The sequence below is a fragment of the Polyodon spathula genome, chromosome 14 (assembly GCF_017654505.1).
Source record: "Polyodon spathula isolate WHYD16114869_AA chromosome 14, ASM1765450v1, whole genome shotgun sequence".
NCBI classification, from domain to species: domain Eukaryota; kingdom Metazoa; phylum Chordata; class Actinopteri; order Acipenseriformes; family Polyodontidae; genus Polyodon; species Polyodon spathula.
In genome coordinates this window covers 8,250,117-8,269,344 of record NC_054547.1, presented here as the reverse complement: position 1 = coordinate 8,269,344, position 19,228 = coordinate 8,250,117, and the positions used below count along the sequence as shown (strand labels likewise).

Here is a 19,228-nt window from a genome sequence, read left to right as displayed (position 1 = left end):
CTGTTGCTTGTTGCATTGGCCGAACTGTTGCCAGAAAAGCTCCTACAAACCAAGTTGGCAAAGCGGGCAAAACAAGTGGGCATGCTAAAATGGTTGCCCTGTTTAAGTGTCTAAGCATCTTCAAATAAACTGGGCACAGTCATGCAGGCGTGCGTGCGGTTTGCATTGTTTCAGAGAAGCAGCCGAATATACCCTTCAGAACTCTTCCCAAGGCACGACAACCCAAACACAAGAAGAATATATAGCCTGTAATAATAAGGCTGTGAGATTGCCTGCTTGTGGTGCGTCTCTCCCCCTCAGGCTCTGCTGTGGGTCCCTGGAGTCCAGCCAGAATCTGTGGTTAGGATTGCAGAGCTGTGTAGGAAGTAGAAAAGCAATGAGAAACGGGGATTGGAAATTAGAAATTACCACATAGAACTTTGTCTAAGTCAACCTTGCACATAATTATTACCCCCCATCCTATAATCCTGTAAATCCTTAAAACCCATTTAGAAATTCAAGTAACATCTGTGCACAAGCTGTCAAAAGATGTTTTCTTGTGGCTTACTTTCTAGCTCTGTGATTTGTATTGCTTGCTATTCTGTTAGAAATTTTTAAAAAAAGAAAAAACATATTTATTGACAGACTATGTATGAATGAACTAGGATAGAATTTAACCCTTTTAGATGCTGCAGACTGATCTCCCTACTGCAGATAGACAGAATTGCATTTCAGTGCAGTTATAGCGCAGCTCAGTTGCAACTGAGTACAGTTAGCCCTGCTATGTATTAACTAGCTTTGGTTTTCTCTGCAGCTGGCAGCCGTGTGAGTCGAGAGTTGAGGTACACCAAGGAGAAACAAGGAGAGGAGACTGTCTTCACATCACAGATGCTGATTCAGACCTCTAAACGCGGAGGTACCAACATCCTTACCCAGGAAGCTTTGCTGCAGCATCTTGAGGCTGCACAAGCAGCTAGCAAAGTCCAGGTGTCTTTGTATGGAAAGTAAGTATTTAAGTTTTAAGGATGCAAACATTTTATTTTATTTTTTTGTATCCAAAATAAAGTGATTTTTTATATTTAACATTTAACTTTCATTTTATAGGTCGTGGGATCTGAACAAAATCTGCTACAAATCAGGTGTCCCTGTCATCGAGAATGGAATGATTGAGAGGGTAAGTGTCCAAGTCCTGCTTACTCTCTGGGGATGCTGACCAAATCAGACCAATACAACAGAAAGTGTTGCATCTGTTAGAATCAGAAATATTCGTACTGTTGTTGTAAATGTTATAAACACTAACCCTGCACTGGGTTGATTTTCTCCAGATGATCGACAAGCTGTTTCCCTGCATGATTGTGACTCCTCTGGACTGTTTCTGGGAGGGAGCTAAACTCCAGGGTGGCTCTGCCTACCTTCCGTAAGTAACTATTTGGCTCAATGAGATTCAATATATGGACAGCAGCTTTACCCTGTACATGGTTTAGTTGCATAGCCCATCACCTTAAATTCTTTTATTATCAGACATAATTTAAAATGTAGTTTTTTCCTGAAAAAGGGTGTATCATTTGAATTTAAATTGATAAGATTTGAGATTTGCAATCAATTGAAATGTGTGGTGCTACAGTTTCCCACCGTGGTCACACACACACACAAACACTGACATCACCCTGCTGGGGTCTTGTCAGACAGAGTATAACCAGCTAATCCTACATTAGGTTTGAAACTGGTGACCTTTTTTCTAGCCCTAAAATAGATAGCTAGAATGCTATCTATGGCTATCTGCTGAGATCTCCCAGCTGATCACCCATTTATTTCCAACTGGTGGTCCTGCTTTCTGCTTTTCTTCACCTTGTTTTACAGACCTCTAGTGAGTGAGCCACACTGTCTCGGTAGCTGCTTTACCTCTCTCACAGCTAGACAATTACTAAATGAAACAGGTCACTTGATCTCCTTGTGCCTCAAACCCAGCCCAAACTGGTTAAAAGCAGCTTGCCCCCCAATGCATACCTCCAACCTTTAACCACACACACCAGAAACAGGTTGTTGCTAATACTGGCAGAGGGATTCGAACCCCTGTCCCCTTGTTGTTGCTGTGGCTGGTAAGAGTAATTTGGTGGTCGACTGGAGGATTGGGGGGGGGGGTCAAACAATGGTTAAATTTAGTTTACGAGTGTGTGTCCATCAGTGAGGGGCCCTATAGGGGGGGCCCGGCTTTGTCAGCAACTGGTAACACCACTCATTCTCATGTTAATCACTGTTGCTCAAAGCTCTAAGTTGCCCAACAAATAAAACAGGCATTATTCAAGCCACGGGCCAATAGAGAAAAAAAAAACTAGGAATAGAGTGGGGCTGGGTGACCGCCTTCATATATAAGTGATACATATATTTTTTAAATGTATTAAATAATTTCCGATTTCAGTGCAGTTACCATTGCTAGGTTAGAGACAAAAAAAAGTGATTCAGCCGCGGCTTGTCATTGATCGAATGAATGAAGACTAAACTAGAACTTGGAAAAAGAGGGTGATATTATCCGATATTGAATCTTAACAAGATCCACCTTATCAGGGTTCAAAGGAATGGCAAAAAGATGTGAAAAAATAAGTCAGGAAGAAAACATAAATTATTTTTTTTGTTTGTTCAATTAAGATTGCTTTTGTTTATTTTGTTGTCGTTTGTTTTCTCCTTCTCTCTGCACTTCTTTTTATCAGGGGTTGAGTGGGGAGGGGGGTTGCTGGAGTGAATGTCCTCTCCAGCTTCCGCTTCAGTTCAGCTGAGTTTTTTTTTTTCAGAGCAGAAAAGAGAGAGAGCAGAGAGAGAAAAAACTTTAGAGAACAAAGAGCAGCAATCTATGGAAAAACAAAAGGGCCTGGGCCGGCTCACTCAAGCAAAAAATAGCAGATAAAGGAGCCTCTCTTTGCAGACAGGAGCGGGGCCGCTTGGTATGTGGGAATCAGAAAGAACCAGCTTTATTTGAAGCCACTCTTCATGAATTATTGGAGTGAGATTCTGCCCAGAGTTTGGACGCTTTTTTGTGTGTGTCCCTTTTTTTCTGTCTACTCCCTGTTTTTTTGGTGGGGGGGGCTGGGGGCGGCTGTTCTGTTAAAATTCCCTGGTCATTCTATTTTTTATATAAAAATGGCACACTCTATTTTATATCTCTTTAGCAATTAGGAGACAAAAGCTGTTATGCTTCTTGAGCTGTTAAAAAAAAAAAAGTAGTTTCAAACATTAAATAGAAGTGTTACAGGTTCAGTTTCAAAAAGTGCGCATTTCCAAATCTTGCTCAGCATGCATTCTGTTTTCCTCAATATTTATATAATCTAAAACTCCCTTTAAAAAAATATCAGTAAGTATCGGTAATTAGTAGAAAATGCTGAATTTTATTTCCCTTGTTTAGTAACGTATGTGTTTAGCTTTTGTTGTTGGTAAATCAAAATAATGAAAGTAAGAACTTGTACCATTGGATTGCTCAGTAGAGATGCAACACCTCATTCCCAGTGGGTTGCTGCCTCATAGCAGTAATGCATGGGGGTCATGGAAAGGTCAAGTCAACTTACCCCACCAAAGGGGTCACACTGCAAGGTTGCAAGTTGTTATACTTTTTGATTCAGAAATGGCTGAAAATCCAATAATACAATTAAAATAAAAGTAAAAGTAAGAATAAAACTACCAAGCCAGACCTTTGTGGCATGTTGTCTATACTGTAAGCATCCTGGCTCCCTGGTCTCCATGGCATTATTAACACTCTTTTTTTTAAATTGAAAGTCAGTGAAATGAGCTGAAGGGAGCAGGAGATGGAAGGGAAGGGGGTTGGTTTGGAAAGGGGGGGGGGTGGTGCAGACAAATAAAAACACTCATTGTAAGTGTGAGAGAAAAACCTACAATAGGATATTTTACAGATGAAGAGATTAATGGTTTAACGTCCCTCCCAGAAGAGAGCTGTAACTGACGGGGATGGAGGGAGGGAGAGAGAAGGGAGGGAGGGAGAAGGGGAGACAGCAAAGCTGCAGCCAGTTTTAGGAAAGACAGTGATAATGAGAGAGAGAGCTGTCCAGGTTGGCAATGCTATAATCTAACTTTGTTGAGGAGGGCAGGGTTCATTAGCAACATAACTGAACCCCACCAACATTCACCTTAGAAACAAACAACGCTTAAACACTTTCTTTTTTGGCATCTTTTTATTTTAGTTCAGATTTTGTATGTGCAGGTGTGTAGTTTAAAATCACGACAGCCTATCCTTTGGTAAAATAGTAAACGCACAACAAAACTAGCCTAATATATAAAATAGCAGTTATCTAATTTCTATCTAATATTTATCTCTATGGATTCCCATATTGGGTTACTATAAGATAAGAGATATAAAAGTACCTCAGACACCTAACCCAGCGCTTGTTTTTAATTTTTACTATTTGAATGAAATTTGAGATTAAGGGAAGGAAATCGAAGTTAACACAAAATTCCCAGGCTAGTGACTGGAATTGGTTTATCAGCTCCCCTCTGCAGAACGACAAGCACGGCTGTTTTTTTTACTGCCCAGCGCCCCCCTCTTCACCCCCCAATGTGGTATCAAGATGTTTGAGAGGCAAAGGTAATCGTCACGACTCGATGCACAACGCTGAGAAATAGGAGCGAGCAGCCTTCGATAGGGCTTACCCTGCATTGTTGCCCCGTGTAACAGGATAATATACGCTACTTTACTCTGCATCTGTCACTGGCAATGAAGATTTAGCAAGGGTGACCAAAACAACCCTTCTTGGGGTGCTGACATTCATATATTTTGAGTCGATGCTAGGCAGGTTACAGTTTAGTCTAATAAGAGTGAAAGACAATTAAGATGCAGATATTTTGTGCCATTGTTGGCACAGTAGGTTGAATGTATATGCATGAGGTTGGCAGTCTATAGGCCCTGGATTACATTGTGGGGTATTTGTTGTGCCATATATGCCATCTATAAGCTTAAATGAGAGCCTTGGTTCTGTCAGAGAAAAGTCCCTGACTCTGTTTTTTTTTTTTGTTCTGCAGAGGGAAGCCAGATATCCAGTGGATGAACCTTGACCCGGTGCAGCTGATGGAGGAGTTGGGTCAGTTCACATCGCTCGAGGGCTTCCGTGAGATGCTGGACAAGGCACAGGTGGGCCACGCCTACATGAACCGGCCATGTCTGGACCCGACTGACCCTGACTGCCCCGACGGTGCACCAAACAAAGTGCTGCGTGAGGTGAGTGACCATCTACCACCTTCGGGTGCATTGTACCTAACAGGGACGTATTGAAATTAAAACGATTGTTTTTTAAATTCATTTTTAATCCCCCCCTCCCCTCCCTTCCAGTGTCCTGACATTGCACAGGAGCTGCGCGGCGGCTGTCACGGCTTCTCCAAGAAGTTCATGCACTGGCAGGAGGAGCTGATACTGGGTGGCAGGGCCAAAGACTCCCAGAACACACTGCTCAGGTGAGTCACAGGAAAATCCTCTAACAGGCCTGGGAGAGCGGGTTTTTTGACTCACAGCTGAGGGAGGTTCGGTTTCAACCTCTGACCTCCACATAGGATTGGCCAATTAAACATGATGGACAGCCACATAAAGCTTGGTCTTATTTGTCAGTAAAAGTAAGGGTTATGGAGAAGGCAGACTATTGTAGCTATATTTTTTTATTTATTTTATTTTTACAAAAACAAAATGCTAATCATCTTTTGACAACACCATTTACAGAGTATTTTAGTAGAGTCACGTAACCCGAGTGCTGGGCTTCTCTAAGTATTTTGAATTCTTGTTTTAATTTAAAACCACTGTGAAAAGGAACAGAGTGACAAAGTTGGTTCTTTGCCCAGATCTTGACCCTGGCAAATCTCAGTGGAAGTGAAACAATCCCTTACTACAGGCCATGAAAACTCACAAACATCCACTTTAAGATGTGATTTATTATAATCTCATTCATCTTTTTTTTTTTTTTTTTTTTTTTGTTAAACATATACCACCACAATTTTGTTCCATCTATTCAGGCATATTAGCGTGTGAATTGAATTACATATTCAAACAGCCATACTTTAACACACACAGGCACTATAAATATTTCAATTTTAAGAATACAAAGGAATTTATTAGTACTTCTGCACTGTACATCATTAGTTTATAGCATACAAGTCAGTATGAAAGCCTCACTGAGGCGGTACTACAACTTGCACATTTTTATGTATGCTGTTGTGTCCTTGCAGTGCTGAAGCCCTCCAGACCATGTATCTCCTGATGAGCCCCAAGCAGCTTTATGAACACTTCAAGGATGACTACGACATACATGACATTAACTGGAATGAGGAGAAGGCCACTGCCATTCTAGAGTCCTGGCAGAGGAAGTTTGTTGAGGTATAACTTTGTCCTTTCTTTACCAAGAAGCATGTTTGTAAAGGTGCATGCGTTTGTAGTATATCTCGCTTTTCAAAAAAGGGCATCGCTTTGGAAGTTCAAAATTAAAAAGGGTCTGTATTCTGCTGCCTGTTTCGAGAAATGTGACCACGTCTTGTTTTTAATGAACACTTGACTATGATCAAATCCTGGAACTTTGAGATTATATATATATATATATATATATATATATATATATTATATATATATATATATATATATATATATATATATATATATATTATATACAATATTAGTTTTGTGGAACTGTGGACCTATGAGAGAATCATGCTAACCCTGGAAGGACTATTAAACAGTGAAGCAACAGTGGAAATGTATTATAAGGTATATGTATGAAAGGTATTACTTTGTCCTGAAATCGTGGTTTTCTTTTGTGGCTTCCGAAATTCTGTTCAGGTCGGAGCATATTCTTCTTTCTCTTGGAAACTCGATGGCAAACTCTTTGTTTTACAATGAACTGTACACTGACTAGGTTTCAATGGGATTACACCATACATCCTGGTTCATCATGAAAATGCCTCTAACAATGCTAATTGCTGGTGTTTGAACCAATTTACTGCATATTAGCTGTAGTTTACCTGCTATGAAAAGGGGAGTCCTGTGGATAACGGAAGGCCTTGGAACTGTGTGTCTGCCTGAATTCCATCAATCCTCAACTGCCTTGTAAATAGAGTCAGCCAAGGAGGCCACTGACAGACTTCGAGTTATAAGAACAAGCTGTTTTTGTGATAACTGACACCCTGCGCTGACTGAAGGGTAGGAGAGGGGGAGACCTACAGGGCTTGAGCCATGTCTGATTGGGGGGAGAGAAGGAGGGTAGTGAAAGGGTAGGGGAAAGAATGGGGAAGAGAGGGGTGTTGCAGAGAAAACAAAGTTTATGTTTTTGCTTTCCCCCGAGGTTGCAGGCCATTCTGTGTGGTGATGAAGTGGCTCGGGAGACCATGTGATCTCATCTGATCTCCCACCCTTGCAACCTTTGGCATCTGTGGTCATTTATCTTGAAATTGTCAACCTTGGTTCACAGTACCATGTTGTGTATTGTTGATCTAAAACACATACATTATTGTTTAAAAAAAACATCTTTAATGACAGAATGTTTTATTTTATATCAAACCTTATATTTGGATGAAACGCATATATACATAAAGCACCTACTCTGTTTTTGGTTACACAAAGAAGTATCACGCTAAAGTGTAATATGCACTCTCTGTCTCTTCCAGGTGGCTCATCAGAGCATTCTTCAGAACTCGTCTCAGAGTATCCATGCCTTCTCTACCACCACCCTCAACGACATCATGAAATCCTTCTCCGATGTTAGTGTAATCCGCGTGGCGGGCGGTTACCTACTTATGGTAAGTGAAATTGCTGTTAAAACCTAGCCAGCCATTATCAGATATCTTATTTTGTAGTGTAGAGTACTTAAGGCTTTATAATAACTCCCCCTCCTCTCTTGCAGTTGGCATATGCCTGTGTGACAATGCTGCGCTGGGACTGTGCCAAGTCCCAGGGGGCAGTGGGGCTTGCTGGTGTCCTGTTGGTAGCGCTGTCTGTAGCGTCTGGTTTAGGGCTATGCTCTCTCCTGGGGATCTCCTTCAATGCGGCCACAACACAGGTAAGAGAAACCTTGACGATGGTAGGACTCTAACTGCGGGCCTTGCAGCCACCAGGTGTACTGTGTTGCACAGTATCCAGTATCTGATGCTCTTTCTTAATGACTTCTAGGTGCTTCCCTTCCTGGCTCTGGGGATTGGTGTGGACGACATGTTTCTGTTAGCCCATGCTTTCACTGAGACTAGCTACAACATCCCCTTTAAGGTGAGGTTCTTCCTATTTCCTGATACACCTTTTACTCAAAACACCTTGTACTGTTATACAGTGATGCTGGACCATGACATACAGTAACACAACTTTTGGTGTGTTTCATTATTTTCTACAGGAGAGAACTGGGGAGTGCCTCAGGCGTACTGGAACAAGCGTGGCTCTAACCTCCATCAATAACATGATTGCCTTCTTCATGGCTGCTCTTGTTCCCATTCCAGCCCTGAGAGCTTTCTCCTTGCAGGTAATTTTTTATTCATTTTAGTTATTTAAAAAACAAAATGGTTACATCACTAGGTATTAATCCAAAATAGCGGGATTCTTTTTACAGCTAGTAGCTTCTGTATTTACCTGTTCTCAGGTGTTTAATAATATAATATTGCTGTCATAACACCCTATTATTGTCCCTCACAGGCTGCCATAGTTGTGGTCTTTAACTTTGCTATGGTCCTGCTCATCTTCCCGGCCATCTTGAGTCTGGACCTCCACCGACGAGAGGACAAGAGGCTTGACATTCTCTGCTGCTTCTACAGGTAACCACTGACACGGTTAAGAATAAATGTTTTGCAGTAAACAACAGTTGATTTAAATGTTATGAATTCAAACAAAAATCAATCCTAACAAGTCATCTAACAGCTCTCGCTCTCTTCTCTCTCCATGCCAGCCCATGCTCTAACCGGGTAATCCAGATCCAGCCACAGGAGTTTGCCGATACCAACGATAACCACACCTACCCAGTCTCCACATATAGTGGCCCCACCATCACCACCAGCACCCAGATCACCACCACGGTGCAGGCCTTCACACAGTGCGACGCCTCGGGCCAGCACATCGTCACCATCCTGCCTCCTACCTCCCAGATCTCCACAAGCCCCCCCTCTGTGGTGGTGCCTCCCAACCCAGACCCCTACGGCTCACAGCTCTTCACACCCTCCAGCTCCACCCGCGACCTCCTGGCCCAGGTGGATGAATCCAAAGGGGAGCGGGAGTGCGTGCCTCTGCCCTTCTTCCGGTGGAACCTATCTGACTTTGCTCGAGACAAGTATGCTCCACTGCTGCTCAAACCAGAGAGCAAGGTGATTGTTGTTATCCTGTTCATGAGCCTCCTGGGGCTGAGCCTCTATGGCACTACAATGGTCCATGATGGCCTCTACCTGACTGACATTGTGCCCCGTGACACCAAGGAATATGACTTTATCTTGGCTCAGTTCCAGTACTTCTCCTTCTACAATATGTACTTGGTGACTATGGGCGGCTTTGACTACCCCCGCTACCAACGGCAGCTCCTACAGCTACACAACAGCTTCAAGTCTGTCAAATACGTGGTTCGTGACAGCAACCAGCAGCTTCCCCGGATGTGGCTGCATTACTTCCAGGACTGGCTCCAAGGTAAGGCTCTTCAAATATGTTGTCCCGGTTTACAAAACTTGCTGATTATTTTGAATAGGTAAGAGTGAAGTTTGTGATTTTCAGTGGTATACAATAATTGACCTATTTGCTTCTGAGAAGATAATACTTTATTTTAATGCCTGCACATATTGATCTGTTCTAAAATGTTCATTTTTGTTGACATTTTTCTGAGTTCTGAGACCAATTTGTATGTAAATATAATGTACTGTAGATTATTTCTTAACTTGGTGTCATTCAGAATTCAGCCCAGTTTGTCCCGGCACAGTGTACCTCTTGTACAAAAACCCTGTAGTCTGTTAGTGTGTGTTTTCCCTTGGGAAGGGGGTTGGAAGTGTGGTCAAAGTCTGGAGCTGTTTGGTAGCCCCAGGGGGAGATGGGGGTTGGATGGAGGCTGCCACGGCTGTCTTTTAGCCCCTTACTCAGGTTACAAGAGGAGAGTGGTGAGAGGCAATGGAGGCTTGTTCCTTTTGGGAAAAGAGAATTGATAGCAAGGTGAATTGAGGCTAGGAGAGAGAGAGAGAGAGAGAGAGAGAGAGAGAGAGAGAGAGAGAAAGAGAGAAGAGAGAAGAGAGAGAGAGAGAGAGAGAGAGAGAGAGAGAGAGAGAGAGAGAGAGAGAGAGAGAGAGAGAGAGAGAGAGAGAGAGAGAAATTCCGTAAGCACTGGCTAACCCTGGCATGACTTATTCTGGGGAGATCCCTGTAATTGTTTACTATTTCAGACTATATAATTTAATGGAGAAAAAAAAAAAAAAAAGTGGTTGGCTTTTTTCATCAGGCCCCACGCACACACAGGCTTTCCCTGTCTTAAAGGAGTTCTGGCTCCCATGCAATTGCATTCTAAAAATCAGGCTATAAGATGTTCTGAAACTTTTTGGTCATTGTATTAATTGACATATAATATTACAAAGCCATCATTGAAAGTGTTTATGTGGGGAAATCAAAACAAAACAAATAACAACACTAAGGTACCGTCCTGCGGTTATGGTCTGGTTTCCCAGTAACATATTATTGATCGTGGCATTGGGACAGCTGCACGATCTGACCCTTCCCTTCTCTCATAGGTCTGCAGGCAGCATTTGATGCTGACTGGGCAGCAGGCAGGATCACCCGTGATAACTACCGCAATGGCACAGAGGACGGTGTACTGGCATATAAGCTGCTCGTTCAGACTGGCACTAAGAAGGAGCCATTCAGCTATAGCCAGGTGTGTAAACCTTATCAGATGTGTTGAAAACAACATTGCCCCAATTTGGTTTGATTTTCTGTGATTTAACTGTGTGTTATTCTATATTCACATAGTTGACCACTAGGCGACTGGTTGATGAGGAAGGCTTGATCAACCCTGATACATTTTACATCTACCTGACGGTGTGGGTCAGTAATGATCCTCTTGGATACGCAGCCTCCCAGGCCAACTTTGACCCCCACCCTCCTGAGTGGATCCACGACAAATATGATACAACGGGGGAGAACCTACGCAGTAAGTACCTATACTGATATACTTTCTGCTTCTTTTTCTAAGATATAGGCGAAGCGTATGTAGACTACCCTTTAGCACTGCTTTTATTGCAGTGTGGAGCAGTAAAATTATTTTATTTTTATTCTTTCTCTCCTTAGTTCCCATGGCTGAGCCACTAGAGTTTGCCCAGTTCCCCTTCTACCTGAACGGTCTACGTGAGACCTCAGACTTCATTGAGGCCATCGAGAGTGTGCGCTCCATCTGTGATGATTTCTCCAAGAAGGGCATCCTCAACTACCCTAACGGCTACCCCTTCCTGTTCTGGGAGCAGTACATTGGCCTGCGCCACTGGTTCCTGCTCGCCATCAGCGTGGTGCTGGCCTGCACCTTCCTGGTGTGCGCCATCCTCCTGCTGAACCCTTGGACAGCTGGCATCATCGTAAGTCTGGAGCATTCATGTACAAAAGAATATGTACAGTTGACCCTGGCACTTTTTTAGTATGTTTTCTCATAAGTTGTACTTTAGGTAGGCTGATCTGTTTAGATGCTTATTAGGAAATGAAAGCATCTAGCATGCAGAAAGGCAGTGGAGTCTTTACTCCAAACTGTCTTTGTCAAAATTTGAGAGAGAATGATCGGCCCTCTCTCAACCTTGGCCTGCAAAATCCATCCATCAGGTCTTGAAAGATGCAATGTCAGGGGAGCGGCTGGGAAAGATTTCACAGTGGCTGGTGTGGCCTCGGCTGGCCAGGGGAGGGTGAGCAATCCCTGAGAACACAGGCTCACATTTTCAGGAGTTTTTACAATATGAGAACTTAAATGTTATGTATTTGTATCAACAGGTTTTGATTAGTAACAGTATCTTCCTTTCACTAAGCCCCCTTTCCACATTTTACTCAGAAATACTACTACTACTACTACTAGTAGTAATAATAATAATAATAATATTAATAATAATAATAACATTTTAAAAGCTAAATTCTAATTCAATCAAACTAAAGTTAGCAAATTTGCTGCAACTAGACTAGCTGGTTGCGGCATTTCTTTTGGCCATTATGAAGTTTTCATAAAACAATTTTTAAAATGTTTCATTTAAGCATAACCAATTAGGACCCCTGATGACATCAAATCTGTTGTAATACTGTAGTTGTTGTTAGGAAGGTAGCGACAGTTAAAAACTAGAAAATAAAATTTAACAAAAAGTTTAAAAAGTAAGTTAACTGTAATTAAGTCAGAGGGAGCAGAACCTCACAGTTTGTGAGGTCTATTTGCCTTATTCTGAAAGTGTCAGCCGTTTCATAAAAGAGAAAGAAGGGGGGTGGGGGGGGGGGGGAGTTGTTTAGAAACCTGGGAGGCCCAGCTGTAATTCGATGCTGTGCAGATGATAGTGGAGTCCTGAATGTTTGGCCACTGTTAACTCACCTCTTCTGTGTGCAGGCCTGAGACAGCTTCACTCAGGCCTGTAGTGATTTCCATGTAAATAGGCCCTGGGAGGCAGAGATAAAGAACTAAAAGGAGGCCTATAAACACAGTTCATGGCCTGGCTTTCATTTCTGCTTTCTAGTTTTACAATTACTGATTCAGAAGCACCTCCCCTTCTCACACACACACTACACATTAACGCCAACAGAGCTGTAACTCAGGCCCCCCTCCCCCTTTTGATTTTAAAGCCATTGTAGTGAAATAGTGACCACATTTGCCCCCCTGGACACTTTCTAAAGTGGGAGGCATGGCTACATCAAAGATTCAGTTTGGGTTTTTTAATGTTATTTAATGTAAACTCCATTTGGTATTGGGTATATTGTTGAGTTTTGAAAAAGTTAACTACCGACTGTTATTACATACTGCTGTGTTAAAAAAAAAAAAAAAAAAGTGAATTTTGGCTTTCTTTGGATTAGTTAAGTCTAAGAAAATACAATTAACTTTCTCTCTGCCTCCCCCAGGTGTTCATTCTGGCTATGATGACAGTTGAACTCTTCGGAATCATGGGATTGATCGGTATTAAGCTGAGCGCCATACCCGTTGTAATCCTGATCGCTTCTGTGGGGATCGGTGTGGAGTTCACCGTCCACGTAGCACTGGTACATTCACTCTTCACTTATGTTTGTGTTATGTAATTATATCCTATCGTAAAGTGATACCAACATTTTTTTTTCTTACATAGACAGTTTTGACCAGAAAACAGCAAAACGTATGCAGTAACACTAGTACAGACAACCACAAAGCCACTATATGTTATTCTGATTTATTGCGTGTTGTCTCTCCAACCCTGCAGGGCTTTTTGACAGCTATCGGCAACAGGAACCTCCGCTCCATGGTGGCGCTAGAACACATGTTTGCCCCTGTGGTAGATGGTGCCATCTCCACTCTTCTGGGCGTGCTGATGCTGGCTGGGTCCGAGTTTGACTTCATCATGAGGTGTGGCTCACTATTTTTGCTTTTAGCAAAGGAGCAATCAAACACTGTGCATTCCTGTTTGTTTGTCTGATGTTCTGTTGGAAAGCAATTTGCAGTATGCAGGGCAGTTTTGTTGAGCTGGGTGGGTAAACAGGCTGGCAGAAAGTAGAGGTGGGAACTGAATTTACACACACATACTCCTTTTCACACACATTTCTTTATAAAGCTAGCAAGGTGAGTGCCTGAAACACCTTTTTCAGATATTCCTATCAGGATAATCGCAAACTTTCTGTATGAGTCGTTTGTGCTCAGCCAAAAACCAAACCCAGTTAGAATGGTTTACCCAGTTGTCTAGGTTGGAATTTGCACCAGAATGAAGAAAAAAAAAACACATAAAAAAGCAGAATGAACATTTTAAAATGAAATGAGCTCAGCTGAGACAGGCCACATTTACTCGAGATCGAGAAAGAAGCCTCAGGAAGATCCGGGGTTCCAACCCTTGAGATCAGCCTAAGAGTGTACGTGTACATTCTCACTTTGCTATTGAAATGTAGTCAATTTTGTTTGGTTTAATAATAAGTGGAAGAGTAATGAAAAAATGTTTAATGAGAGAGAGAGAGAGAGAGAGAGAGAGAGAGAGAGAGAGAGAGAGAGAGAGAGAGAGAGAGAGAGAGAGATAACGTTACAAGTCAGGGCATTCATTCTGGGAGGTCCTGTTTAGACATGGAGAAAATAGTCCCTGTAGCAGGGGAATAGCATAATACGTTGTTGTAAACATTTCCTCTCGGTGGCACATAGAATAAACATCTGAACAAGCTCAGCGGCTCGACTCTGAGCAAAACCGCCTCCCCTCCAACCTCCAGCTCCGAATGGAAAAGATTACAGTTTATATAAACAACAGAATTCCTAACACTCAGCCTCCTTTGGAGGTCTGGCCGGCCCGGGGCCTACGGATAGTTTTGCTTTTTTCCCCCTTAAATAAATCACGCTCCATTTTCAGAATGTTGACTTAGTAAAATAAACAAGTGTTTTTTTGGTTTTTTTTTGGTTTTTTTTTTGGTTTTTTTTTACGCAACGGATAGTTACAGAAGATGGGCCTCTCTCTGTGTAAATAGAGGGAAGTAGATGATTTCAGAGAGGCTGTTTCATCTTTTTTTTTCTTCAACTGTGACATAAGTTTATCAAAAAGATATTTCATCTTCCAAACAAAAAATCATAAGGATTTGAATTTTAATTAAACAAGCGGAACTGTTAAGATGAACAAAGAGTTTTGACTTGTGTATGTATGCATGTAAACACAAAGAGTGATCAGTGAATCCAAAAGAAAAGCTGAAAGCTGTATGGTGGAATTTGGAACTGTATGGTTTTGTTAATGAGGCAGAGGAAGGAGTTGAAATGAATGAAGGAAATAAGAGAATTCTCAGAGATTTTCAGCCTGGACCTCTCCTGCTTATCTTAGTGCTGCCTTGTTAAATAAACAGCAGGGCATGCAGAGGTTAAATGGGGTCTGGGGCTGAATATCAGAGCCTCTCACAAAGAGGAGGAACCACAGACGAGAGACAAGGAGGTCCACTAAAACAAACTGCTGCTGTGAAGCTGGAATTGAGCTGAAGAGAAAAAAAAAAAACACACTGGGATAATTAAGAGGAAAATTTTACAAATATTTTTTAGAAAACAACTTTACTCTAGGTCTGTTTTGCATTGCGTTCAGCACACTGGATTTGTATTAGGTGGGCCAGATAGCATTCAAGGCCATACAACACAGAGTTAAGCAAGAGCGAGGATGGTGAAGCTGCTTGAATGATTAGTTGTGTATTATAAAACGGTGTGAAAATAGAATAAAAAGTTGTCTCTAAGACTGGGTCTTTGCACAGAGGGGACTCTGTTCACAAGATTTTCGGAAAGCTGCTAATGGTGCGAGTGCCCCAAGATAAACCGGGTAAAGATGGTTAAACTCTCGATTGCACCTGGGTAAACAGATAGCCTCACCGTCTGAGGAGACAAAGTCAAACAAGCGAACAGGCGGCAGTTTCCATTACATTGGCAGGGGGAAATCTTAGTACCAGATGTGTTCAACATGTAGCTTCCTTTCTTCTTTAGTTTTTTCGAGCCCCAAAAGGGTGTTGCTTGTGAGCTTGGGCACGCTATGGACAGGGTTTAGATCAGTTACAGCCTGGTGGCCCTGTGGAAACTTAGGATCGCTTTTGTTGGTTTTATGTCATACTCACAGAACAGTTGTATTATAAAAGGTTAATCCTTTTAACAAATGGCTACAGATCAATATCAATTCCTTAGGAATATTATGCACTGTATTTGTGTGTGTCTGTCAGTTAGCTCTTACCTCTTACTGTCTGGACCACATGGAGTAGTAGGCAGCTGTCTCCTCTTCCACCTAAACATTTGAAAAGAGCTCTCTAATTTTGGTTTGCCCCCTAGACTGCTTAGCCCAAACAGACCCCACCACCCCAACTACCACCTCCAAAATTACAGGCTTCACAAGCCTAACAAGAGACCTACATGGTGGAACGTTAAGATTGATGTTTTGTAATTTTTACATTTTTGTCTTGAAGTTACCCAAGTTAGGGATAAAAAAAAAAGGATAAAAAATCCAGGCGGTGAAATGTAGTTAGTGTGCAGTGCAACTGCTGTTTAAAGGCATTTCCTTTAACTACATTGCTGCAATTTCATCCTTGAACTTACATTGATGGAGATAAAGACATTCACTCAAAATCAGCAAGTCTGCAGAAACTTTGCCTGCTGCTGCGTCAAATGAGATCAGCATAACTTTAGACAGATTTTCAGTTTATTAAAAGTTGTCTTAAGTTAGCAGGGGCCAAAAAAGAGAAAGGTCTTGTTTCTTAATAGGCTGTGGTTCACACAGACAGGGGAGGGATGAATGTTTTTGGTGTGTAGTATCTATACGCTAATGTAAACACACACAAGTTGGGGATAAAAAAACAGGATAAATCCAGGCGGTGAAAATGTTTTGTCGTGCTGATGGATGCAGACTGCTGTTTGTAGATGTTAACTACATGGCTGGGAGGGCTCCCGAGAGAAAACCGACAATGCTTGTGATTTCAATCTAGGAATATTGTCAGCTTGACACTGAGGCAAAGAAAGAAAGAAAGAAAGAACAGAAAAGAAATTTCAATCTAGGAATATTGTCAGCTTGACACTGAGGCAAAGAAAGAAAGAAAGAAAGAAAGAAAGAAAAAAAGAAAGAAAGAAAGAAAGAAAGAAAGAAAGAAAGAAAGAAAGACATAAATTAAACATTTAACTGCAGCAAAAGATGTAAGATTAAGAATGTACAGGGCATCCAAACTACAGTAACATTGTAGTAAGTGAAATGAAACTAAGGCTGCTGGACCATTCCGAAAAAAAAAAAAAAAAAAAAAAAAAAAAAAATTGAAAACAATCTGCTCTCAGAAGTATGGTAATGTAAATAATATAGTTTATTTAAAAAAAAATATGAGCAATTACTAATCCTAATAATGTTCTTTTTTCTACCCCCCAGATATTTCTTTGCAGTTCTGACCATCTTAACTGTGTTGGGCCTCCTGAATGGACTAGTTCTGCTCCCTGTACTGCTATCGATCATTGGCCCACCTGCTGAGGTTACACCAGCGGACAATGGTAGCCGTTTACCCACGCCTTCCCCAGAGCCAATGGCCCCTCCCATAAACCACCATGGTCTCTACACAGGACGCTACCCTCCAGGCCGACGCCACCAAGCCTTCTCTGAATCTTCGGACTCTGAATACTACTCTGAGACAACCACCACGTCGGGCCTCGGGGATGAGGTGTACCAGTACTGTGACCGAAGCGCGTATGTCATCCCTCCTGCCAACACACCCCCCTCACACATCCTTCTGGAGGCCAGCAAGAACCCCAGCTTCCCCAAACTCACGGTATGCAGCAGAGGGCTCTGTCTTTCTCTTTAGCACTCTCTCTGTCTTCCACTGTCAGGTATAAAAAATGTTTTGTATACTACAGTACATTTTTCTAAACAACAGTTTCTCAAGGCACTTTACAGATACTCAACACCCCATTTGCAATAAAACAGGGCTATAGAGTAATCCTACACCTACATATTCTACAGATACTTAATTGTTCTCAGGTCATTAAAGCTTCTCTCTATACCTTTTCTGCAGATTGTAAAGCCGTACAAAGAGGGCCAGGACGTCTCTGCAAAAAAGGAAACCTTGAACACACCGGGACAGCCCACTGTAAACTCGGTCAGCTCTCAGATAGCAAAGCAGGAGTTTCAGCAGGACCAAGGGCCAAGAAGGCAACATTTTCCTAGTGACAGACCCCAAGGGCCAGGGAGGACTAATTACTCTGGCCCCAGGCCTCAATACAGCAGCAGACCCCTCTACCCTAGGACTACGTTGCCTGCATATGGAGCAGCAACCAGGGTACCGGGGTCTAATAGCGCTGTTACCACGGTGACTGCCACTGCCTCAGTGACGGTCGCTGTGCATCCCAGTGTGCTGGGGTCATTCAGGGGTTACACACATGAGGGATTTGAGGACTATGAATCAGACTGCTTCGAGGAAACACTTCCACCTTCTTACACGACCTCTGAGAAAAGGACTGACTTCTCCAAGAAGGAGACCTCAGAGCTCCAGGACCTTGATTGTGAAAGAACAAGCAGAGTCGTCTCAAGTAGGCACTAGGTCAGTACAAAAACCTGAAGAACCCTTTAGTTGAAAGAGATACAGTAGCAGCAGCAATGGAAACATACAGATGAAAATGCGTAACTGCTGTTTTACAAATTAAGTAGAACATGAAATACATTTGCTTCAGAATGTTGTTCAGCAGGATCAACCAAAAGCAAAGAAGGGCAGTCTGACCACATTTTGTATATACTTACTTTTTATTTGATTTGTCTAACTGTTTTTTTTTTTTTTCATGTATTTTACAGGTAACCCACTTAAACTGGTAGTCAAAGACAGCTAGACCTTCTTGTCTGAAATGCATCTCTTGACTGCTCAAGGACTATGAGGTCCCCACCCTGCTCTACGAACTGTAAATAGATCTCAGACAAACAAGAGAATTTATTTTAAAATATTAAAAGTTCTTGTTTTAAAAAAAAATTAAAAACAATAAAATATATATATATATATATATTTTAATACTAAAAAAGAGGGAAAAGCTATTTAAGAGTACTGTATAACGTGTGTATTCTATTATTTTAAAATGTCAGATATTGTGTAAGGAGGTAGGGGCTGTCCTCCTGTTTATAATAAAGAGATGTATTTTATGTAAAAAAAAAAAAGAAATAGAAAAGTTAATTGGTGTAATGACAATAGTTTTATTGACACAATAGTATATATCAAAGTAAACCTGTTGTATGTGCCCTGTCACAGAAATTGACATATACATGGTCAGTGTGTTGTTTGCTGCTACTCTGAAAAAAATGCAGTTTCATTTGCCTTGAAAATATGCAGTATCCCCCTTTTTTTAAGATAAAGAAATAGATGAATTAATCTTAATAGTCATGAATTGTTGTGGCAGAGCGATGATACTGTTTCATTCCAATTTCTCATTTTTGTTTCTTCTCTATGCAATGTAAGTTCCCCACCCAGCAAACCTTGAAAGCATTGTATGTTTCCAAACCAGCATGAACACTAAACTTAGAATGATGGCCTTTCATTTTTCGTGGACCAGGGTGCATCGGGTGGAGTATATTGGGTGACTTGGTTAGTTTATCATTTACACACAGTACATTCATACAAATTCAG

At 41.7% G+C, this 19,228-nt stretch overlaps 1 protein-coding gene across 1 annotated transcript in view; it reads left to right on the top strand.

Annotated features, from left to right (window-relative positions):
• LOC121327287 (protein patched homolog 1-like) overlaps nt 1-18,573 on the top strand; it is a 28,381-nt gene extending 9,808 nt beyond the window's left edge. The window contains exons 3-22 of the mRNA XM_041271229.1: nt 794-983; nt 1,084-1,153; nt 1,305-1,396; nt 5,002-5,197; nt 5,309-5,430; nt 6,193-6,340; nt 7,621-7,752; nt 7,857-8,012; nt 8,123-8,215; nt 8,337-8,462; nt 8,633-8,751; nt 8,883-9,607; nt 10,690-10,832; nt 10,928-11,108; nt 11,246-11,526; nt 13,031-13,168; nt 13,363-13,505; nt 16,999-17,392; nt 17,636-18,160; nt 18,409-18,573. Coding sequence (XP_041127163.1) covers nt 794-983; nt 1,084-1,153; nt 1,305-1,396; nt 5,002-5,197; nt 5,309-5,430; nt 6,193-6,340; nt 7,621-7,752; nt 7,857-8,012; nt 8,123-8,215; nt 8,337-8,462; nt 8,633-8,751; nt 8,883-9,607; nt 10,690-10,832; nt 10,928-11,108; nt 11,246-11,526; nt 13,031-13,168; nt 13,363-13,505; nt 16,999-17,392; nt 17,636-18,160 — 3,974 coding nt within the window. The 3' untranslated portion in view covers nt 18,409-18,573. The remainder of the gene's footprint in view (nt 1-793; nt 984-1,083; nt 1,154-1,304; nt 1,397-5,001; nt 5,198-5,308; nt 5,431-6,192; nt 6,341-7,620; nt 7,753-7,856; nt 8,013-8,122; nt 8,216-8,336; nt 8,463-8,632; nt 8,752-8,882; nt 9,608-10,689; nt 10,833-10,927; nt 11,109-11,245; nt 11,527-13,030; nt 13,169-13,362; nt 13,506-16,998; nt 17,393-17,635; nt 18,161-18,408) is intronic.
• Nucleotides 18,574-19,228: the final 655 nt, after the last annotated feature.